At 46.1% G+C, this 25266-nt stretch overlaps 1 protein-coding gene and 1 long non-coding RNA gene across 4 annotated transcripts in view; one reads left to right on the top strand and one right to left on the bottom strand.

Annotated features, from left to right (window-relative positions):
• MBOAT2 (membrane bound O-acyltransferase domain containing 2) overlaps positions 1-25266 on the bottom strand; it is a 229023-nt gene that overhangs the window by 185738 nt on the left and 18019 nt on the right. For both annotated transcript variants that reach the window (XM_059729762.1, XM_059729765.1), the window contains one exon: positions 10263-10408. In XM_059729762.1, coding sequence (XP_059585745.1) covers positions 10263-10408 — 146 coding nt within the window. The remainder of the gene's footprint in view (positions 1-10262; positions 10409-25266) is intronic.
• Positions 1-25266, top strand: part of LOC109284388 (uncharacterized) — a 35847-nt gene that overhangs the window by 5184 nt on the left and 5397 nt on the right. Inside the window, exons 2-3 of one of the 2 annotated variants that reach the window (XR_002091833.2) lie at positions 15902-15961; positions 24608-24708. This is a non-coding gene — a long non-coding RNA (uncharacterized LOC109284388). The remainder of the gene's footprint in view (positions 1-15901; positions 15962-24607; positions 24709-25266) is intronic. The other variant, XR_002091834.2, reaches the window with a different exon arrangement.

The raw sequence follows: 25266 nt of genomic DNA, 5'->3' as shown, positions 1-25266 counted from the left end.
GGGGAGAACTCCATCTTAGAATTGGGGGGTGGGGGCAGGCAGTTGCTGTGGCTCGGGCTCCAGCCCCTACCTAGGTTCAGGACCATAACTAGAGCTGCTGTCTGTCCCCCTCCCCACCTCTTCCCAGGCAGCCTCTTTCCCTCCACCTCACCCCACCATGCAGCTTTTGCTCCCCTACCTGCTCCTCTCCCTCCCTGCATTACCCTTGCTCCACACCAGCAGGCTCAGTCCACACTGCACGCTGTAGCAGTGGCGCATAGCTGCTACGGGGGTTGAGCTCAGATCATGCTCTGTTCCAGGCTAAAAAAGGGATGAAGCCTCCTGGCATGGAGCAAGAGGAAGTGAAGGGGAAAACTGGGTGCAGAGGCTGAGGGGGAAAGTGAGGCCCAAGGCTGGGGGGAAAGAGAGTTAGGCAGGCAGAAGACAGAGGTGACAAGGGGTCAGGCACAAGCAGGAGGCAAGTTGCTTGACCTCTCCATACCACCTGCCCCCTCACAGCAGTGGGGGGGGATGAATTAAAGAGGACCTCCCAATAAATTAGATTCTATACATGGAAAATTATGACAAATTTATACATTTTTCATGTATAGAATCTAATTATTTGGGGGGCATCTAATTCAGTGTCACTTTAGATTCAACTTTATAATGTACGGTATTTGTTTTTTATGTTCCTAAGGGGCAGAATATTCCAAATTATTCCTTGTTTTCACAGCTTGTACAACTGCATCAGCAACTGGGAGGTCAAAACAGAGGCAGACGGAGGGGAAGGGGGAGAAGAGGAGGAAGAGTTGATCCTTGTGCCACTAAAACAGTGGCTCCCAACCTCTGGCCTGCAGGGCTTCCCCATGCATCTGAAAATCTAGTGGTGGGGGAGTGGTGGTAGTGTTTCATAGTTGGTAGGGTCGGAAGGGACCTGAGCAGATCATCAAGTCCGACCCCATGCCATGGGCAGGAAAGAGACAGACGGCCCCAGCAAGGTTTTTGTCTAACATCCTCTTAAAGATCCCCAGGGTAGGAGCCAGCACCACTTCGCTTGGAAGTTGGTTCCAGATCCTAGCCGCCCCGACAGTGAAGTAATGCCTCCTGATATCTAGCCTGAATCTACTCTCTGTCAATTTATGGCCATTGTTCCGCGTTACTCCCAGCAGTGCTCGGGGGAACAGGGACTCTCCCATTGCTTGCTGGTCTCCCTTGGCCAGTTTATAGACAGCCACCAGATCCCCTCTCAGCCTTCTCTTGTGGAGGCTGAACAGGTTCAGGTCCCGTAGCCTCTCCTCGTAGGGCCTGCCCTGCTGGCCCCTGATCATGCGAGCCCCCCTCTCCATGTTGTCTGCATCCCTCCTGAAGTGCAGCACCCAGAACTGGACACAGTACTCCAACTGCAGCCTGACCAACATCATATAGAGGGGGAAGATCACCTCCTTGGACTTGCTTGTGATGCATCTGTGGATGCATGACAAGGTGCAGTTAGCCTTCTTGACTGCGTCACCACATTGGTGGCCCATGTTCATCTTGGAGTCTGTAATGACTCCAAGATCCTTTTCTGCCTCTGTGCTGACAAGAAGGGAGTTCCCCAGCCTGTAAGTATGCTGCTGGTTCTTTCTCCCTCGGTGCAGTACCCTGCACCTGTCAGTATCAAATCCCATCTTATTCTCATCCGCCCACCCCTGTAACCTGTCCAGATCCAATTGCAGCCTGTCCTCCCCTTCTAGCGCGCCCACTTCTCCCCACATCTTAGTGACATCTGCAAATTTGAACAAGGTGCTTTTCACCCCCTCATCCAAGTTGCTGATGAAGATGTTGAACAGTGCGGACCCAAGGACTGAGCCCTGGGGGGTCCCCATTGCCCACATCCCTCCAGGTCGAAAATGACCCGTCCACTACCACTCTCTGGGTGTGGCCCTCCAGCCAATTGGCAACCCATCTGACTGTAGGCATCAACACCACAAACTCCTAGTTCTTTAATGAGGATGGGGTGAGAGACAGTGTCAAAGGCCTTCCTAAAGTCCAGAAAGACTATGTCCACCATGACACCTGCGTCCAAGGATTTTATGACCTGGTCATAGAAGGCCACCAGGTTGGTCTAACAGGACCTGCCTCTAATGAACCCATGTTGGTTGCCCCTAAGCATACACTCCCCTGTTGCCCCTAAGCATACAGTGTTAACTGTTACTCCCCTGCTGCCAAGTTTCAGGACCTGTGGAGCACCACACAGGCCAATAATGTGGCCCAAGGTGGGATCAGGCCAGCACATAGCCAGATGTGGGCATGTAGGGTCACACACGGACCAACTCCGCGTAGGATCCCACACATGGAGTCAGATGATTGGGCACCACTGTACTAGACGGACCATGCACCATCCAATCACACCATCAATTCTGGGCTGCAACTAAATAGCTGGAGAACAAACTGGCAGAATTTATTTGCTATTTTAATATACCGTATTGGAATTGTATTCATTTTAAAGTATTTGGCCTTTTGAGCCTTGCATGTATAGTAAATACTGTAAACAGATTACCAGTATCCAACTTCCATCTGTACACACGATAACAAGAGTAAATAGGCTGTGTGTATTAACAGCACTTATAGGACAGCACCATAACAAAACAGTTCTGAAACAATAGACAGGATCAAAGCCCAAAAAAGTTTAAAAACCACTCTAATTAGAAAATGTGATTGAGAAGAGAAGTGCCAGAAATCTGTAATCTAATATTTTTAAATAATTTCCTTAGACACTTGTTTAAATCCATACTAAAGCTAGTGGGGGGGGGGGGGGGAAATCATGTGTGCATGACTAATCTCTACACCTAACTTTTAAAACTGCAATTTAAATCTCTCTAGGGAGACATACTTTTTTTCCTCCTTCTTAAAAATTTTTGTTAGTTTAGATATATATTTTTTCACCATAGAGAAGGGGGCCTCAAGACATGTATAGCAAGCCATGAGGAAACTATTTATGATAGAATTCTGAATTACTGTCAAAACTAAACACACCCCAAAGCTGCTAAATCTGAAACTGTTTGGATTGCATTTCTCCAAAGTGATTTCTCCTCTCTGAGAAGACTGTCCATAAAATGATCAATCCTTAATGTAAAGAGTTTCACTTTCTATCATTAAATTTCAGATAGTCAACATTGTTTTATTTATTCTGAAACAGTGTATTAATTTGATATGTTGTGTCTGAAACCTTATAAAAATTAGAAGTAATGCTATATTTCTATTAATCTATAAACCATTTGAAAGTATAATTGCATGGACTCACTAAATAAAGCAGATCATCACAACTGAAAGTTTACATCTCTACTACACATTTGTTGGTCATGCATGTAAAGTTTTATATGGAAGCATGCACAAAGCTGACAGACAAGCAAATGCTTATCAAGTGTAAAAGTTTAAAGTTTCCTGAACCTGTAAGTAACACCTGCAACAATTTGATCTTTACCTGGCATTTTGGACTGAATTAGCTAGAGGCCACAGTTACAGCTCAAAATACAGAGAGCTACGCAAAGTGGTGGAAGTAGAGGCTAGGGACAGAGTTCCACATAAACTGGTTTAAGTGATCAGAAACCGGTTTAAACCTGTAACAGAACAGAAGCTCAGTGCACATAAACCATTTTCAAGATGGCTGAAACCGGCTTAAGAAAAACCTGGCTGAATGTAGCATCAGACTTAACTGATTTAGGTCAAACCAGCTTATGGAACTTCTGTCCCAGACTCCTTCCTGGTTCAAGTTAAATCAGAGTTCCCCAGCATTCTGCAGCCCCTGGCTCAGCTGTGCTATTCACTCCAGAGAATATGGCTGGCCCCGCTCTTCTGCTCCCTAGCTGGAGCAGTGAGGACTGGCTCACTGGCCAGCTCATTGCCAGCCCGTTCCAGGCAAACCCCTGCTGGGGTCTGGAAGCGGGGTTAAACTTCCCTTCCCCCAAGTACAGAGGAGAGCTGCCCTGCCCTGCCCTGCCAGCTGCAAGTGTGGATTACAAATCCCATAGGCATCTGAAAGCAGGAAGTGGGAGTGATGAGCAACCCTGCAGAGTCTTGCTGCTGTGATTCTAGACTGAAAATCCCAGAAACCCTGGGGGCAGCAGGAAGAGGTAGTAAACACAGCCCATGCTGGCTACGTGCCAGAAAGCTGTGCTCTAGCACCTGCTGGTTTCCGGATTGAGCCACTGCAGGCATGTGGCTGTATTTCCTGAATCAAAAGCAGATGTCTCTTCATTTGCTTACTGATTAAATTTTTGCAGTTTAGAGTAACCTGCAAAGACTGAATCAATTCAGTCTCGGGCTTTTTGACTATCTGTACTTAGCCAGAGGACAAAATTAAGGTTATCGTTCCTTAGCAATGCTTTTAAAAGCATTGCCAGAGAAGTTCAGTCAATGAAGGAGAGGAGCCTTGTTCAAGATATATTGTCACCTGAAGAGAAAGTTAAAAGAATCTGTACTGCCACCTATTAATTAAGTCTGCCTCTTTATTTCATATTAGACAAAATAGTAAAAAAGCCACACTGCCATAAAGCAATAATTTCTGCAGCGAGATTTTGTGAATTCAAGTCAACCTTCAAATTAAGTATTTTCCTTTCATCATCCCTACTGTTTTTCTTACTACATTTAAGTCAGTGGTCTCCAACTTTTAAGTAGGAGATCACCTTTGGCATTTAAAAGCAACCCAAAAATCTAACATGTACTGCTGCCCCCTCCCACCCCCCCAGCAGGTAAGTCTGTGGGGAGGAAAGCAGGGGGCAGACTGAGGCAGAGGGAGAAAATTATTTGGGGGCGCACCTCCCCAGCAGGTAAGTCCCACCCAGCTGGGGTCCCACTTAACTTACCGCTGTTCCTGCATATGTGGCACTGTCTCTCACCGCAGGGACCTCGATCTAGCCCCCTTCCCTTCCCTCCCCCACGGACTGACCTGCTGGGCTGCGGCGCGTGCATGCATGTATGCGGACAGTCAGCCCTCAACCCCAGCCTCGGATCGACTCCAAGAGGCTCCAAGATCTACCATTGGATCGAGATCCACTAATCTAAGTAGTTCAAGATGGCATAGCAGCAATTGCAACTAGGCTCTTTCTTTATTGTTTCATCTTTGAGATGTACCATTCTAGACTGAGCTTCCAATCTAGACCCTTCCTTGTGCTGGAGACCCTATCAATCATGTAAGTTTTAGCCACTTCCTACCCCTTCCCAACACAGTACTTAGGTCTCTATACACTATTCAACAAAAACAAAATTAATTGGTACTTGAAATCAGTAACGTCCCTAAACACCACTGCATTTCTTCATAGCGTAGTACCTAAAGGTACATTTGTGAGGTACAATAAGAGAGATATAAAGTAGTTTTAATTTTAGATTTTCCTCCCCGCCTAAGACCATGCAATCCTTAGTTCATAAAAAGACCTTTAAGGAATTAGGAACAGTACTGTGACATTTAAAATATATCTAGAGTCCCTCCCAGTACAGGGCCCTGACAGCACATAACTGACAAATACTGAGCCCACTCCCCCTCACCAACCAGAAGTAGCAAAGCAATGTTACTGTTATTTATTAGATGTATAAGCTGCCCTCTCCAAAATAGGCTCAGAGTGGTATATAATAAAATCCAGATAAAAATATTATGCAACAGAAACTTCTCCAATAATGCCCATAACTTAAACCAGGCTGCAAACACTCAAATAAGAATATATTACAATGCTTCCTTAAGATGTCCAGATTCAGGCTCTGAAGAGCCTCAAGGCAGAGTTCCAGAGCTGAATAGCAACTCCTCAGAATGACCTCCCAAGCATTTACAAAATGAACTTGAAGCATAGATGGTATTTGCAGAAGCTACTGACTTTAGGGATCATAATGGAACATAAGGAGAAGGTTCTCTCTTAAGTATGTGTAGGCCAGATGGTTTGTTTATTTATTAGATTTATATGCCACCTTTTCCAAAAAAGGCTTAGGTTTTGGGCCTTACAGGTCAAAACCAGTATGTTGACTGCACTTGGAAAGCTACAAAAGTCAGTACAGACCCACAAACAGAGTAATGTGCTTCTGGTGACCTATCCTGCGAGAAGGCAGAATGCCACGTTCTGCATCAGCTGCAACTTCCAGATGTCAAGGGCTGCTTTACACAGAGCGCACTGTAGTAGTCTGTCCTGTTTGAGGTTACAAACATACATACAATGGTTGCCAGATGTGAACCTGAGAAAGGTTGCATGCTTATCACCCATGCAGTTGGTGAAAGGCATTCTTACTTGTCACCACAACATGAAAATAAAGGTACAGCAAAGGATCCAGGAGAACCAAGGCTGCAAATCTGAGTGACAAGAGGAGATTGCACTCGAGTGATAGGTATAGGAATTATGAAAAGTACTGTTATTATGCAATAGGCAATGGAATATTTTATCTTCAGGTACAAGCATAACAATCGTTCATGAAACCAAAGTTTAAGTAGAAAGACAAAAAAAATGATAATGTGGACAGAATTAAGTGCAGCAAGCCACAGATATGCTAATATAGGAGAAAAAGATAAGTGAACAACAGCAAGGAGACTGGCAGACCAGGGGGAGGGGCAGAGTAGGTAGTGTCAAGATTAGCTCCTGGAAGTCTAGGAGGCAACCCACCAAAAACAGACAGACAGACAGACAGACAGACAGACAGACAGACAGACAGACAGACAGACAGACAGACAGACAGACAGACAGACAGACAGACAGACAGACAGACAGACAAAAAGAAGGAAAGTTGTGTGTACTGGGAATGACAAGTAGGTATGGGAGTTCAGACTAGATCTGACAAGTTTTTAGAACTCAAAAGATGATGCAACAGGAAATTCAGGGGGCATAAAGAAAAGCAGGAAAGAAAAAATCTGTTAGTGTGAGCTGACCTGATGGAACTAGTCAGCATGGAACAGCTAGAATTTCCCTCACTAACCCAGCTGTAAATATTCTGATCAAATGCTTGCAACTGTAATGGTACACATGTGGTCATTATTAGACAGCAATGTTGCAATACCTATAGTGCCTCTCTACTAGGCACTGGATAAGCCTCATCTGGAGTACTGCATGCAGTTCTGGGCTCCAGATTTTAAAACAGATGTGGAGAAGTTAGACAGGGTCTAGAAGCAGGCAAAAATAATGATCAAGGGCTTGGAGGGCAAGTCAAATGAGGAGAGGCTGAAGGAGATAGGCACGTTCAACTAGTGGAAAAGGTGATTAAAAGGAGACATGATAGCAGTGTTCAAATACTTGAAAGACTGCCATAAAGAAGAGAGAAAAATCTTCTCTCTTGCTGCAGAGCAAATGACGTGGACCAATGGCTTGAAGCTGCAACAAAGTAGATTTAGGTTGGATATCCAGAAAAAAAAAAAGTTCACTGTTAGAACAGTTAGAGGTAGCGGAACAGACTGCTTAGGGAAGTTGTGGACTCTCCATCACTTGAGGTAGTCAAAAAGAGGCTGGACAGCCACTGGTCGGGGATGATCTAAGCCTACATTCTTCTACTAAGGGTATTTCCCGTGCTTCTGGGCTTTCCCACCCTCAGGTTCTGCTAAATGTGTCTGTGTTTTTAAGCTGCACTCAGAGGCATTTGCTGGGGACTTTGACTGGAGTGTGCCAGTGCTCTTGCTGGGACCCTAGCCAGAGGTACCTGGCTAGAGCCTTGCTCTGCTCAGGGTAAAACTGATCACCATGTATGGGGTTAGGAAGGAATTTTACTCTCCCTTTACCTCAGATTGCTAAGGTCCATGGGTGTTTTTGCCTTCCTCTGTAGCAGGGGGCATGACCAAGATCTCTTGAGCATATATTAAAAACATTTCACAGAAGCAGAAAAGTTGGCTCCTATGGTTCCCCTGCTTTACCTGTGGCAGGTTAGGGTGCTAGGTCTGTATTGCAGGGTTGACAGCAGTCTTACGCAGAATTTAGATAATAGGTTTTATAAGGATGGTTTGGATAGGGATGTTCATGCCTCAGGCTAGAGGTTGGACTAGATGACCTCTGGAGGTCCCTTCAAGCCCTACTTCTCTATGATTATCTAACTGGCATTTTCTTATAGTATTATTTTTTGAACTTTTATGTAAAAAATGTTTAACTGCTCTTGACCTTTGCATTTAATAATAGAGTTTTAGCTGAATTACTGATGCACCAAATCAAAATCCAACAATGCAGGTGTCCCTATCTCCCTCCCCGCCTCCCCCCCCCCATCATGAAGTCTGCCAACCACTAAGACCACTATCTTGTCTGGATTCAGTTTTAGTTAGTGCTGGACTATAACTGGGGACTAGATGTGGGGTGGACTACAACTGGGGACTAGATGTGGGGTGAACCAAGTAAGGACCAAGACTGCAGGGTAACTCTGTCCCCAGTATGGACTATTGCAGGGGTGGGCAAAGTATAGCTGTATGGGTGAATGGATGGGGCTGTTTCAGCTGTGATGGGCAGGCAGCCCAAACTGCTTCTGCCCAGTGCTGATGCAGTAGCAGAAGCTGTGGACCCAGGCAAATGCCCTAATCCTTACCTAGACATGCCCAGCAGGTTCCACAACAGATGCTGGCACCCACTCAGGGCTTCTTCTGCCAACAGGGTTGGGGGGGGTGGGGTGTAAGCTGCGGACCATAGGTTACACATGGCAGGGACACAAGCACATGCCCCCCCACCCCGATTTCTGCACCTATTCTGGGGCGTGGGGCTGCAGCCCAGCCCTGAACCCAACACCTAACAGCAATAGGGGCAATGGTAGCGAAGCAGAGTTGTGCCCCCCCACCTCCCACTGTCAGCACTTGCCTGTTGTCTATGCTGTGGATGGAGCCAACAGGTTCTAGGTAGGATCAGGGTGTGCTACATCTCCAGGTTAGGTTTGTGGGGGAGGAGGAGGGGAAGAGGCTGTCAAGAAGACATCAAAACTCATGTGGCCCTCCAACCAAAAAAAAAGATGCCCACCCCTGACTTACTAGCTTGCACTAAGGCTAAGAAGAGATTTCACATTTAATCACAGGACTGTTAGCACTTCTAATTCTGTCAATCTTTTTAAGGTTTGTCCTGAGACAGACATAGGTATCTGAACTGCACTTTGTCCTGGGATAAAAGGTATCTACAATACTCCTGGCTGGTGGAAGGAAAGATGCATTAAAAATAGGGGTGCACCAATAAAGATTTTTTTGGCCGATGCTGATGGCCGATTATTAACCAGCCATAATCGGCCAATACCAATCCAATGTCAATATACAGTCCAGCAGCTTGGAGAGCAGCATCTGGCCACTAGATCGGAGGGGGGGGGGGGGAGGGGGGCAGGCACTGCCCAGCTGGGCCAGGGTGGTGAGTGGGGTGTGTCTCCCACCACTGCACACACCTCCAGGAGAACTTGGGTGGGGTATGTGCCCCCTGGATTTGCGCACAGAGCATGAGCAAGCTGCCCGCTACAGGCTTGAGGCTAGGGGCTGTGCCAGCCTCTTTCAGCTCCAACACTGGCCCAGCTCCCATGCTGGGAAGGGGGAGCTAAGGGAAGAGGGGGCTTCAGCAAATTTTGGGGTGGCTTTAGCCCACCCTGTAGCCCCCACCCTCCCAGTGCCACTACCACCTGCCCCAAGCACAGCCCCAACCCAGCCCCCTGCCAGAAAGAGGCCAGCACAGCCCCGAGCCTACAACAGGCACGCCCTCACCCCGCACACAAATCCAGTGGGCACATGCCCCCCACACATCCCCCAGGGATGGGTACAGCAGCAGGAGCTGCCCACCCTCCCCACTGGCTCCCAAACGAGCCGCCTGAGGCTCTATCCCGTAGAAGCCCTCCCTCCCCGTGGGGGCCTCAATCTGCCCCCCCGCCATACACCTTCTCCCCAACAGACTTACTGGCTGGACACTGCTCTCCAAGGTGCCAGGCTCCATCCCTGGCCATGTGCATGCTGCTGCTACGCACGTGCACACAACACTTATCAGGGATGTTATCGGCCACGTTGGCCAAAAAAAGCTGGTTGCTGGTAATGTCAAATTTCCTTTCACCTGTGCCAACAGGATATTGATTGATATAGTGGTGCACCTCTAATTAAAAACATGGTGCCATATGCCAGCATGGAATTGTCCAGTATGGAACCAAGGCACTATAAACAAACACATACTCAGTTACACTGGATGAGCTGTTACTTTGTTTTTGTCTGAATACCCTTTTTGTCTCTGCTTTGGTTCCTGGAGAAAAGTCAGTCATAAGATTCACCATAATAAAATGCAGGTATTACTACACCTCAAAAATTAAAATCCACATATAATTGAAAAGTAAGAAGAGACACTACTTACCATCCAAAACAAAAAAATGCAAGATAAAGGCCCAAAAGAGTGACAACAACATGTCTTATAAATGAGCTAGTTTTGCTTGAATGAAGGTATGTTCGAAACCAAATAGCTGCAAGCAAGGCAAACAGTTGGCACACTACGAAGTTGACCTGCACAGAAAGAAAAGAAAGTTACCCACATCATCATCATCTTCCAAGACTGCCATACGCTTTCAAGTCAAAAAACTCCAACACCAGCAATAACTATCCTCTAATAGAAGTCTACGGAATTTGTGATTTCTCACTTAACATAAGCATTTCAATTGTAAGGAATTAAGCCTCATATCACCAATGAGGCAAGAAACCTGACTTCCATTTTCCAGGTGGTAAAGTTAAGGGCAGAGAAACCCTGATTTCACCAAGATCACACACGTTTGTCAAGTCAAAAAAAATAACTCAAATATCTCAAGTCTTAAATTAGCGCCTTGACCACCAAGCTTTACTTATTCTTCTCCATTATGTTTTTTAATTAGGAATAACAATAAACGTGAGAGATACACAAATCACTGTTGTAGAAGCCACTTCTGCTCCTGACAGGGCAGAAAACCTACTTTGATGATTCATGCTCAGGTCTAAAAAGAAATCAATTACAATTTCAGAGTTCAGCGAATATACTTCCAAGTCAGAACACATCAATATCATGGCTAGGCATTGTGAGTTTCTAACCTTCCTTGACCTCAACTATGGTGGATTTCAAAATCTCTCTTATCAATACATCCTTATCAATAGGAACGGATCCTCAACACGTTAACAGAAGCATATGGAAGAGGGCTTTCAGGCTTTAATATTATTTCTTCTACATTTGGGGATTTTATGTACCACCTCATTATTTAGTTCTCTTTCATTAAGAGTTTGGACACAATATTCTTTTGGTATCAGCAGACTACAAGCAACCCAAGATTGATGGTTACTCCTATATCCCATTGTTTAACTGTGAAAAATTCATCAATAGGAGGTGCACCAATACATCAATCCAGTATTGGATCAGCTCCAATAGAAAGAAAATTGATCGTTATCAAAAAAAAAAAAAAAAAAAAAAAAAAAAAATCGGCCTGATGTGGCTGATAATTTGGCTTGAGCATGCACACAGCCGCAATGCAGCACATAGGCAGCGAGAAGCCCAGCTCTCCATGCAGCTGGTAAGTCTGGTGTGGTGGAAAGGGAGGGGAGGGGAGGGGAGGGGTGTAGCAGGGACAGATCAAGGCCCCCACAGGGAGGGAAAAGTGGGGCAGGGGCTGGGGTAAGCACTGATCAGCCGGGGTGGGGCACGCGTGGGATGGATCCAGAGCTCATCCAGGGGGCACAGGGACAGCTTGCACCACTTTGCTGGACCAGTGGCTCCCAGATCTTGCCTGCTCATCTGGTGGCTCCCACCTCTCATCGGGGCGGTGGCGTGTGCCCCCGGATCTGCGCGGGTCAGAGCGGGTTGGGGCCTGGGCTGCACAGGGCTCTTCCTGGCCTGCCCCACCCTGCGCAGATCCAGGGGAGCATGCTGCCCTGCACACCCCCCCCCCCACCATGCCCTCCTGGATGAGTGGTGGAAGCAGCAGCAGGAACCGCTGGACCAGCAGCTTTCAGACGAACAGTACAAAGCGGCGGAAACCACCCCCTTCTCCCGCAGCACCCGGACGAGCCGTGGCTTCATCCTGTGCCCGCCCCGCCCTGGGTGAGCCACACTTATCCCAGCCCCTGCCCCAGCCTACTCCTCCCTCACTGCAGGGACCTCGATATGCTTCCCCCACCACCACGCCCCTTCCACCACACCAGACTTAGCAGCTACATGCTGCTCTCCAAGCTGCTGGGCTGGTGTCAGAAAGCAGATTGTACTGGCCAATGTGCCTCCTTAAATATTGGCTATTGGTATCGACCCCAAAAATCTCTATCGGTGCACCGCTAGTCATCAAGGTATCTATCCCACTCAGAAAAAACGGGGGCAGGAAGAAGGGCAGAGAAAGATTTACTGGCACTTCTAACCATGACACTGAATTAGATAGTATAAGGCCAACCCCTATGAGGAGAGACTGGGGCACCTGGACCTTTTCAGCCTCCGCAAGAGAAGGTTGAGAGGCGACCTTGTGGCTGCCTATAAGTTCATCATGGGGGCACAGAAGGGAATTGGTGAGGTTTTATTCACCAAGGCGCCCCTGGGGGTTACAAGAAATAATGGCCACAAGCTAGCAGAGAGCAGATTTAGATTGGACATAAGGAAGAACTTCTTCACAGTTCGAGTGGCCAAGGTCTGGAACGGGCTCCCAAGGGAGGTGGTGCTCTCCCCTACCCTGGGGGTCTTCAAGAGGAAGTTAGATAGGCATCTAGCTGGGGTCATCTGAACCCAGCACTCTTTCCTGCCTATGCAGGGGGTCGGACTCGATGATCTATTGAGGTCCCTTCCAACCCTAGCATCTATGAAACTATGAAACTTAAATGGTCTCTGACCACTAAAAGTACATCCATTGGCAAACTTGTGACAGAACAGCAACTACAACTGACATACACAAAAAGCTGTTATAAGAAAATATAATTCAGTGGAGGGGGCACTATCAGGACTCAGGATACCACATTATTATTCCTACTTCTGTCATTGTTCTATTGAGACTTTAGGCAAATACTTCGCAGTGCCTATGTTCTCTCTCATCTTTGGCAAGCCTCAGTTTCGACTAGTTACTCAAATCAGGGCTGCTAGACCCAGGGCACCAAGAACAGAATTCAGGATCATAGCTGACCTCCCTTTTTTCCTTTCATTTAAAGTTCTATCTGTTACAGAAACTAAGTTGAAGAGAGTCATTCAAATGTAGAAAGTGTTGTAGTGATGCCTGCTTGGATGTACAAAGAGCCTAACACAACTGTTCTAAGATTGGAGATATTCCATACATCTCATTTAATGCACTGTGTACTCAGTAAGCCTGGTGGAAAAAAAAATCATCAGGTTTTCTGATGTTTTCCTTTGGAGCATTTTTTGCAATGGGATACAACAGCTTTCTACAGCTAGACCCCCAACATTATTTCTTTTGTTCCCCTGCTTATAACTGCTTTTGGTTTTCATGTCAAGAAAAATTTAATTAGATCATAGTGCATGCTTCCTGCACTGTTCTACTGAGTCAGACAGAAGGTGTTTTCAAACACCCTTCCTTTCCTTCCCTGTTCTATAGACCCTCCCTCCCCATGCTCACCATTTGTCTTTTCTCCCTAGTAAACTCAGTGAAAAAGAAAGCAAAACCACACAAAATAAATCAAAATGCTTTTCAGCTACCACAATACTTTAAAAGTAAGGAATACAGAATTATTTGGAAACCAAGTCTCTCATAAACCTACCGAATTTGAGCAAACGATTCTGATTTTTGTCATTCCACAAAACAGTTTTTACTAATGGTAAACACAAAGGGTATTTTTACACATGTAAGCAATTTTCAAAGCACCTGGTGCTGCGATGCATACAGTCGTATAAGCGGCTAAATGCACACCAATGCAAAGAAAATGGCGGCAAAGCACCTCTGAACTCAAACACCTGGAGATGCTTTAGTTCAAAAGTGCACCACCACCATTTTCTGTGTTGATTTTTGCTGCTTATACAACTGCACGTGGCGCAGAGCAGTGCACGTCAGCTTGCATGCGAAGCAGGCTCAATCGAGTCTGCTCAGAAGCAGTGGATCTCTGGTGTTTCACTAAAAGAAAAGGTACGTGTATAACTAGCCAAAAGTCTCCCAAGCATTATTCTTCATAAGTAGGGACCTAACAATTTTGTGGATTCTGCAAAATCCAGGCAATGCCTGTAGGAAGGAAGAGGGGGGAGGGCAGAGTGGAAAAGCTGCCTACTAGAAGGCTACTGGTAAGATGGCTGATGCCCCCCTGACTCCTCACCACTGACTGGCTGCAAGGGCTGCCTGTCACATGGCCCTGCCCTTCCAATCAGCAGCAAGGGGCAGGGTTGCATGATGGACAACCCTTGCACCCAATCAGTGGCAAGGGGCAGGGCCACATGACAGGCAGCTCCTGCAGCCAATCAGCAATGACGGGTGGTGCCATCGGAGCCTCTTGGTCCAAGGCATGGGAGAGCCTGCCGCACTGCCCACAAAATGGCTTCCCAGGCACGCACTTTGCTTGTGAAATTAGGGGGCAGCCCCCACGAATTAGATAGGTCTCTATGAAACATACCTGGCAAAACCTGCCAAGCCCTATTGTAATTAGGAAGATGCTGGTTGTGGCTTGTTTCCCAAAATGTCAGTCTTAAGTTGCTGCTGCTAATTAAGTGAAGGCAATTTCCCTCTCCAACAAAGCAGTCACTTGATGCAGATGCAGATGCATGACATGGCTGCAGATGCTCAGAAACAGCTGTTTATAACTCAGGAGAACCAACATCAACTGGATGAAGCTACAGACATATTAACCAACCAATGGGCAGACCTAGGATTTTGAGAAGGGGAATGAAGAAGATATGGCCCATCATCCTGTACAACACAACACATTTTTTCTCCAGCGAAAAGAGAAGCTGGAAGCTTTGCTAATATGTTAGGGGGGCTAGGAATATTATTAATCTTAAGATCAAAGGAAAAACAAATATAACTATTGGAATGTGCACTAATTGCCCGATAGTATATTAAGCTTTAAAAACAACAATAAAACTAGGCAAAAATAAGCACAGATATAGTGATAAAAACAAAGATATAGTGTTATTAGTCCTGTGGTTATTATAGTTAAAGATACATCTTTCATTCAGATTCACAAAACAAAACCTAGCCTGCTTGAGTATCTTGACAGTACCTTCAATAGTTCACTGTCAGTCATTTCTATGCCCGAGTTAATTTTACCACACCCAAGTTAAGGTTTTAGCTAGAGCTAAAAACCAGTCTGTAAGCGTATGAAATAGAAGTCAGGCATTACCAGGAAGGGCTGACAGCGAAATTGCAGAAGAAAGGATAGTTTAAACAGTGAAATATCAAGGTAATTAAAAAGAATAGGAGGTCATTAGTCCCTGTGGAGCAGATGGAGTTTAGCAGGAATGAGGACGACGATAAGTCATGAAGTCAACTGTGCTGCCGGAATAGAAATGCCGCTGCCTCTCCTACGAAGTTGGTTTTAATGTTTGGGTGGAACAGGAATCAAAATGGGGTGCAACCGCACCACAAGACCCCCATTTCCCCAACCCAACTGCTAACATTAATCCAATATTAGGGGGAAATGAACCACATAAGAACTGTCTGTTTTTCTCATCTCTGACAAGATATATTATGGGAAAGAGAAAAATGGATTCTTGGCAATAATCAGCTTGTTTCTGAGGCATGTTTGAAATATACATTGGTATATGCTGGGATGATATTCAGCATATCATAGGAGAACAGACTAAACCCAACATAAAACATCTGGGCACATTTTTCAGCATGCTACTAAAGAATCTGGGAGCAAAGAAGATGCTAGTTAAGCTGGGGAAAAAAAGTAGTGATATGTAAATCAAAGATTAGAACTTAGAGAGAGTTCCTTGTAACAGATAGAGCTGGTTGCATGTGGGAACTGGGTGGTAAACTCTGGAAATCAAGTATACCTGGAAGTTTTATTCTGTATTAGTTCTCCATGACTGTTAATAAAAAAGGATTTTTTTTTCTCATTCAGTATCTAGACTTGTCTCATGAACCCCTGAAGAACATGAGATATAATGCAGGCTCCAATAAGGTATGCCCCACTTACAAATCTCAGATATTTAACAGTTCATTTCTAATCTGAGTTGGTCCAAAAGACCACAAAGACAGACAGGCTAGCTTTGCTAATTACAGTATTTGATTAACTTTGTTAATAATTAACCGATAATTCTGTATGCTGGCGAGTAGCTGAGTGCAGCCTAGGCACTAGTAATCTGGTTTGTGTAATAAATAAGCATCGAATCCAATAAACCCTTTAAAACAGGGTTTGCTAGGCCTTTGTTCAAAATTATTGTTAAAAAGCCACAAGCAGTGTGTCAACTGATACAAGTCAAGTTCAAATAAGAATAAATGTATAAACATCACAGCAAGAATAACCCAAGATTCAGACTCATCAAGGGCAGCTACAAATGCCAGTAGAAGGCAGTGACTCCAGTATTCATCTTTCATTTGTCACCCCACGCAGTTACCTTTGTACAGAAGCAGCCAAAACCTTGGAAGCCAGTTAAGGTCAAAGGTAAAATTAGAAGAATGTTAATGTGTGGGGAGGGGGTTGTTCTCCCCCACCCACCCACCACACTAAAACAAGAGCAACTAGAAAGAAGAAAAACAGCTCTATGGATAATGTTTCTTTTGAAGAGAAACTGGTTTGGCTAGTCAAAAACTTTGCATCTCAGACCACAAAGAAAAACATTTCCCTTCAAGCTACATACAAGTCTGGGTATTAAACAGACAGGATACTTTTCCAAGCAAAGAGCAATTTCACTAAAGGATAAATGTAATGTTTCATCACCTGCACAAACAGGTGACAGAATGCCACCGTGACAAAATTTACTCAAAGATAATTAACTTCTCATCCAAGCAGCTGAGGAGCCAAATGACCGGGGAAAACTTAAATTACATCTCTCTCAACAAACCAGTAAATTAGGTCTTACAATTCAAAGAAAAGGTTTTAGGATTCCTGAAAGTTTTTATATAAGCAAACCTTTTAGTACGACTAGCACAAAATTATGACAAACAAAACCAGATCTAGAGAGGCTGAAAGTACTACATTGGAAAGAACCTGCTTTTGAGGGTCTTAAGAATCAACTGGGAAAGTGAAAGCTGTACTTGATTTATGAAACTATACTATATTTATTTTCCTTCCTTTATTCCTTAACATCTTCTATACCAATAGGACTTAAATCAAGCACTTAAAGCATCATTTAAACTCTTTACTAATTGTTCCAATCTCCCCTCAAAAAAAGAAACACTAATTATAGCCTGTTATAACAGTTTTCAAGTCTTGTCCGTCAAAAGTGTTCCAAGAAAATAAATTATGGTGTAATCAATTTAAATATTTAAAAATAAAGACTTGTTTCCATATTTCTTCTTTAAAGGATCATCTGTAAAGATGGGGTCAGGACTGAGATGAGAAACATTCAGCTTCTGCTTTTTTTTGCCAATTTCATTTTTTTTTTAAATCAAGTTTTCTCTACTTTAGAAGATGATGGAGACTTAAGAACCAGTACAATTAAAATAAACATAAGAGACAGAATACTAGGAAACCATTTTTAACTAGACTGTTTACATCCAAGATTGCATGGAGCATTGATAAAAATATATTCAAGAACCCTAAGAAGTCTTCCAACAAAATCAACCAAGATAAGACTGTTTCCTTGCTAGATCTAAAAGATAACCACTGAAGCAAAACAGATTTAACTTAAAACTTTTATCCTCTCCATTGCTGTAATATCCAAGAACCTCATAATCTTTAACACATGCATCTTCACAATTCCCCTGCAAGGTCAGGAAATATGCTCATTCATTTTACTGATTGGGAACTAAGTTAGGCACCTAAATATCCCCTGAGATTCTAACTCTGAATAAAGTCAATAAAATATGCATACTAAAATAGCTCTGGGATCTAGGCCCAGGAAACTTGCCACGGTCATAAGGGAGGTCTATAGCAAAGCTGGGAGACCAGACACATTTTCATCCTAAGTCAGTTGTAAACACTAGTTGTATACTGAAAAACACTCTCCATGTTAGTCGTGTCCCAGCTCAAGGGTACTGTATTTGTGGATTCAGTTACCAAGCCAATAAGGAAGCATCAATCGGGACCACCAAAAATCATGAAATAGTGATGGTTGCAGAAACCAGGATTTTGGGCAGGCCCCACAAAAAAAAAAAGTGTGGAGTCTAAAAAAACATCAAACTCCGCACTTTTAGCGGGCTTCTCCCCCTCAACAAAAAGAACGAAGGTAAGGAAGAAAAAACTCACTGAAAATAAAATGCTGGCTCCCTCTGGGGAGCCACCAGTCTTTGTGGACACTATGGCCTACTACACAGCCTGCCAGGGAAGAAAAGAGAAGGGGACAAGACTTGTACAGAAAGATTGAGAGAACTGGGCTTACTTAAGTCTGGAGAAGAATAGACAGAGGGGACTTAGTAGCAGCCTTCAACTACCTGAAGGAAGGTTTGATAGAGGATGGAGCTGGACTGTTCTCAGTGGCGGCAAATGACAGAACAAGGAGCAATGGTCTCAAGTTGCAGCAAGGGAAGTTTAAGTTAAATATTAGTTAGCATGGGGGGGGCAACTTCCAGCAGTACCATTTTAAAAATACCCACTTGACACTGAACAAGTATGAGGGTTACACTTGTTAGTTTTACTACTTGTGTGGGCTGGGTCGGAGCCTGGGCCCTTTTCGTTGATCTGCACGCGGGCTGTGGCCGGCAGCCCGGGCAGGCCGGGTCGGAGAGGGTGGGCGCCGAGCTAGAATTAGGCACAGACATGTAACGGTTGATTTTAAGATTGTTTACTTACACCGAGATGGTCGCGGTGCAGGCTGAGAACTTGCTTGAGTTGTGGTTACAACAGAAAACACGAACACACTTGGAGTTTGCTAGGCTCCACGCAGACAAAACTCCGGATGTCCAGGACAAGCGCGCATAAACTCATCAATACGTCTTATAGAAGGCTCCGTTCGAAGACGGGAAAAGGTGGGCAGTGGATCAGGCCGCCAAACTCCTCTGAGCAACACACAGGGTTTCTATTACCCTGCCGCGCACACCCAGAGTCCCCACGAGATGGATGCGGAGTCCTCTTCAGCTTGGGCGGAAACTGCTCAAGCCTCTTATACGGCTAGCAGGCCAATCGCTAGCTGCCACGTGTGAATAATTTAGAACTAGCCAATTGCGGGGCACAAATTTGCATACAACGAGCGGGAACTCTTTGCACCGTGCATTTCTGTATTGCAAAGAAAATGCACCCTGCAAAGACCACTGCAAAGTGGCAGGAACACTCCTTTGCATGCGGGTTCTCTGCGCAGCAGAACTCCTCCGTGCAATGAAGCTGTAAACCCACGGGGAAAATTCTTAGTGCCAAAGCGCACACAAAAATCAGACCTTTGGGTCATGACATCCCCCCTTGCTGAAGGCACAATAAAATTATACTTCAAACCTATCATCTGGGTTATTCATAGCTCTGTCAATGGTTCGCGAAACTAAACGAACAAAAACAAAATCAGTCAACAATAAAAGTTCGTCCTCAAGGGAACGAATCAAATAATAACCAACACACACACACATATACATAAAATCACATTCATAACAAAAAACTGAATGATCATGACTTCGGTGGGCGTCATGGTGGAATCGCGCGTCAGGCCTTCGTTCCTTTCGGTGATGTTGTCCCTCTCAGGGCCTCTCTCCACCACGCACTCTGAATCCCTGATCTGTAAAAGAACTCTCTTAAAATGGTTATTCACTACTATTTACAAAAATCACACAGGACCGCACGATAATGCAGTCGATTAAACTTATCATTACTATTAAATACAAATATGTAAACACGATTCTATACTGGACAGCTCTCTCTCTTTTCCGACTCAGCAACTCGATGAAATTGTCGAGGAGTCGTCGTCGCCTTCTTCTAGATAATGAAAACTTAACTTGTAGGCTAGCTGCCATTGTCCCGCGTCTCCTAAAATCCGAAGCTGTCTCTTATTAAGTCCAGAACGCTGCAAGAGGAATCCAAACATGTATCGCTCCTCTTGCCTTCTCTGGCGTAATACTGGACGCTCGGATTCGCGGTGTTTCGTGTTCTAAGCCTCAGTCGGGCGCTGACATTCCCGATCGCTGGATAGTCTTGGCTCCATTAGGACGCGCAGTCTTGACAACTGATAAAGGAGACTACTCACAGGATGATCGACCAGTGGGTTCAGCACAATCCGCAAAACCATGATGTTTCTTTGCCCGTAAACCTTAAGACAACTATCTATGCTGTCAAGAGTCACCGGAATGGTTCCAGGGTCTCGCAGGTGACGGCGAGGCCATGGTCGCATTCGTTGGAGCGGTGTTAGTCCCAACGTGCATTCTCTTGGGTTTCATGCGCAATTCGAAACTCCGATAATAGCCAGTACAAGCTGTTCTGCACCGGTGTGCTCTGGTCGTCCGTCGTGCCACGCGTGGGCCTTTTGTTCGATCACTCCTATCACAAGCGCTGGAATTGGAATAGGCCAGTGGACGCTAAACGCCACCATGTCGATGTCAGTGACATGTCCTCTACTCCATGAAGCTTGTCTCACCAAGAAGCTTGCCTCTTCCTGGTCCAGGAGGTCGGACCCAAGTTCCACGACCAGACGTCCCAACCACACAGCCTGAGTTTCTTCGGGTCGGATCCTGGATTCTCTACACAAGTTCTGCAGTTTGGCTCTGGAGCGAGTGTAATAGGTAGTAGCATGAACTGCACTCTGCGGATTGACGACTTGGCTGCTTGATGCTGCAGGCTGATCAATTTCTTCGTGAGTCGTTGTTGTTGCTGTCTCTGTTGGAGCTGTAGTTATCGTTACAGTGGGGGTTGTTGCTGTTTCAGGCAGGAGGGGCGGATGCACTCCTCCGCTTGACTCCCCCTCCCATCGACAGAGGGGCGTGGTCGGCAGAATCGACGCTACGTCACTGGGCGGAGTTACCGGCCGAACCCTCGCGGGCTCCTCCGAAGCTCCATCCCTCTCTTCCGGCTTCTCCACGCGGTCTTCCCTCTGCTCGGCGCCATCTTGTCGGGGCAGTTTAAGATCCCCTTTCTCAGCTGCTTCTCTGACCGCCCGAACGGCCATACGCAGCTGGGTCTTTAAGCTTAAAGTTTCACTCATCAGATCAGTCATAGTCTGAAACGTTGCATTTAATTCTCCCCCCTTGTCGCACCGTAGGACCACTCTCTCATTTACGGCGCGGTCCTCCTTCTCTGGGTCTTCGCGGAGCTCGGACGGACGATCGCGACCCCTTAATCCCGGTATTACCATGCAAGGGGAAAGCCATCTGATCAGCATCGGCTCTCCCATCTCCCGGGCACACCGCGAGCAACGGACACGCTCCCGGGTGGGGGTCGGGCTTACTGCGCTCGCCGGGTTGACTTCGGCAAGGGTTACAGCATCGAGGGGCCTGTACAGGACCCACTCATCACTCATGATACACCCGAATGCCGCGGGGTGCAGACACACTTCTTTCCCTTCTAGGGCTCCGACTTCGGAAGCTCCTTCTTCTCCCATTAGCGAAAGGTGTCCACGGATACATCTCCTGCCCGTTCCGCCCACCTGGTGGTACGCGATATGCGCCTCCAGTTCCGCAACACTAGCTACGTTGCGTCTCCCACTTTTCCAAGGGCAGTTCTCAACTAATTCTAACTCTAGCGAGGCCTCTCCTGATCCCATCCTCGTCGCCAGGTGCGCAGCAAGGATTTCGCTGGATCCCATCCTCGTCGCCACGTGCGGACCGGGTCGGAGCCCGGGCCCTTTTCGTCGCTCTGCACGCGGGCTGTGGCTGGCAGCCCGGGCAGGCCGGGTCGGAGAGGGCGGGCGCCGAGCTAGAATTAGGCACAGACATGTAACGGTTGATTTTAAGATTGTTTACTTACACCAAGATGGTCGTGGTGTAGGCTGAGAACTTGCTTGAGTTGCGGTTACAACAGAAAACACGAACACACGTGGAGTTTGCTAGGCTCCACGCAGACAAAACTCCAGATGTCCAGGACAAGCGCGCATAAACTCGTCAATACGTCTTATAGAAGGCTCCGTTCGAAGACGGGAAGAGGTGGGCGGTGGATCAGGCCGCCAAACTCCTCTGAGCAACACACAGGGTTTCTATTACCCTGCCGCGCACACTCAGAGTCCCCACGAGATGGATGCGGAGTCCTCTTCAGCTTGGGCAGAAACTGCTCAAGCCTCTTGTACAGCTAGCAGGCCAATCGCTAGCCGCCACGCATGAATAATTTAGAACTAGCCAATTGCGGGGCACAAATTTGCATACGACGAGCAGGAACTCTTTGCACCGTGCATTTCTGTGTTGCAAAGAAAATGCACCCTGCAAAGACAGCTGCAAAGTGGCGGGAACACTCCTTTGCACGCGGGTTCTCTGCGCAGCAGAACTCCTCCGTGCAATGAAGCTGTAAACCCACGGGGATAATTCTTAGTGCCGAAGCATACACAAAAATCAGACCTTTGGGTCATGACACAACTAAGCCACAATGTTTTAAAACCAGGTTAACAATGTAATAATGTATAAATATCTCAAGTGGACAGTGATCACCTCACTAAAAAAGAGCCAGACTTTAAAACAAGAAAGCTTAGATTGTTTTTTGTATTCAATTAGCTTCTAGGAGCCCTAATCATAGGCAAGGAACCCCTGGTGCTCACTGTACAGAGAACAAAAAAGAGTCCATCTTGCATACAGTTTAGAATCTTAATTAGTCACTCCAAAAATTAAGTCAGACCTCTGTTTTCAGTATTTCCACTAGCCATGCACGTGCCCATGATATGGGAGAAGTCACCAGGAAAGCTAGCAAAGGCCCTTTCTGTCACAAGAGGTTAAAGACTGGGTTTCCAAAAGTTATCATCCTTGGACTTCAGTAGTAACTGAAGTCAGCGAAAGCAAAGTTTGGTCAGCAGTGATACTTCGGAGCTCAAATATCCATATGGAATGCAGACATCAGAGTTCATGTTTTCTTTCCACAACTGATTAAAAAACAAGAGCTTTTAAACCAACAGGTTAGAATACATATGAAATGGTACATGATCTCAGAGTAGCCCTCTTATGGCCATACCTCCATTTCAGGAAGGCTAAATGTTTCAATCACTCATTCAAATCACAGTGATCATGGAGGTCACTAAAAAGCAGACCTCCCAAGCCCTGTTAACCATCCCACACTCCAGAGCATTTCTAGAATATTTGGAAAGACAAGTTACAAACTAATGGGGAATTCAGTTGACAAAACAAAACAAAAGCAGAAACACAGGACTTCATGTAAAAGTAGGGGTGTCAAACATACAGCTCACAGGACAGATCCAGCTGACAGAACTGCATGATCCAACCCATAGGTCTTGGCCCAACCCTGCATGCTGCCAGTCTGACACATGAGCTGGACCTGGCACTGCAGGTACTGCTCACAGTACAGCTGTTAGTCCAGGGCATGAGTTGCATGTGGGACTCATACCAGACCAACCTTGCACACTGGGTCCAGGGCTAGTCTGCACAAGGCTGTTCAGCAGGCCACTGCATGCAGCATATATATCCTATATTGGTGCCCCTATGCAACAAGCAGCCCATGTGTCATGGGTGTCACGCACCCACTCTTTTTGCCATGGTTTGTGTTGTCTGTGGCACATAAGCAGGACCCGGCACCATGAGGTTGACACAGGGCACACATTGCACGTGGTGCCCCACTGGACAACCCTGAGCGTTGGCTCCAGCAAGCACAGATGTCCTGGAACCTGATCCAGAACAACCCTGGAGCCAGCCCCAACCATGGTGTGAGCAGTGCTCATGGCACCATGTCCAACCTGCATATCCCCTGCAGTGCAAGCCCTGGAGCAGGGTTGGTGCACACTGCCCATGGCATAGATGCCCAGCCCAAGGGATTACACTGTATGCAGCACCCACCAGACAGTCCAGTATGCTGGCTCTGGTGCACACAGACGGCCGGGGCCCAGTCCTAACCAGCCCCAAAGACAGTGCTCAGAGCCAGGTTAGTGGAACACCATATGCAGCGCAAGTCCCATACCAGGCCTCTGTGCCAGGACAGTGCTTGTGAGGGACAGGGGGCTGGCACAGGGAACACGTTGCATACAGCATGCCACCAGTCTTGCCCTGCCTACTGGCTTGGGTGCAACTGGATACAGCCGAGAGACCCTCATCTGGCCCCTGGGGCTGAATGAGTTTGATGCCCCTGTTGCAAAGGATAATATATTTCTCTGTTCTTTACAGAAGATAAAATCAAAATTCAGGTGTCCCATGTCAAATGAAAAATAATACTAATAAAACTAAACTCACTTCAGCTATGCAATTTTGGAGGGACTTCAGCAATCTTTCTGCAAAGATGGCATTTTGTTACTATGAGTACTGAAAGTGGTGCTTGCAAACTGCTTATTCTGAAAAAGAAAGACAATAAGACAACCTAGTACATAAGAAGCTGTGATTTTTTTTAAGTTAATCTTTTTCTGAAAGGTGCCAAACAAAACTAAAGTTCTGTTTATTTACAAAATAGATATTTCTCTTTATTTACAAAACAGTATAATTTTCTGCTCTATCAGCATGCCTGTGCTCAAGCAGTCATTAACAGGAAGAGGAAACTATTAAGTTGCTATAAACTAAGTCTTCAAGGATATGTCAATAAAGTTCACACAGTGCTCTTGATATCCTTATTTAGAATGGCCCTGCTCATCTGCTTCTGCTCTGTATGTAGCAAACCTGGGAATGACGCTGCCCTGAAGGGACCCTCTGCTTGCTCTCAAGCTCCGTCTCTGGCATGTAAGCATATTAACAAAGAAACAGCACCATCTTCATAGAGACAGGCAACCACATTCACCTTCTACAATCTCTCCCATTCCTATAACTTCACAGAGTCCACATGCCCCCCGCTCCCCTCCCCCCCACACACACTCCAACTACAGGAAAAGCTCCGTTATCCAGCACCCATGGGAAATGGGGGGTGCTGGATAACCACATGTGCCTGTTATCTGAGAGGCATCTTTGCCCCTCCCGCTGCGTCTGGTGCATCCACATTTCAGGTTAACCATGCTGCCCCTCCCCTGGTGCCAGTGTGCCGGGGGGAAAGGGAGGGGGGTGCTCCGTGCAGGCTGCTTTACCCCAGGCTGTGAGATTTGACAAAACCAGTCCCACTTCCAGTTTTCCTTTTGCTGCATCGACCAGCATCAACTGGCATGACGGTTAATAGAGCATGCTGGTTAATGACGTGCCGGTTAACGCGGCTTTTATTGTACTCAGAATTTTGTTTCTCTTTTTTGAATAATCAATTTATATTGAGGGTCAATTTTTTTAGCAAGCCTGTATCTTAGGCAAATCTAC

Source organism: Alligator mississippiensis, chromosome 1 (genome assembly GCF_030867095.1).
Source record: "Alligator mississippiensis isolate rAllMis1 chromosome 1, rAllMis1, whole genome shotgun sequence".
Classification (NCBI taxonomy): domain Eukaryota; kingdom Metazoa; phylum Chordata; order Crocodylia; family Alligatoridae; genus Alligator; species Alligator mississippiensis.
Note: the sequence above shows the minus strand (reverse complement) of the source record. Positions and strands in the feature narration are given on the sequence as shown.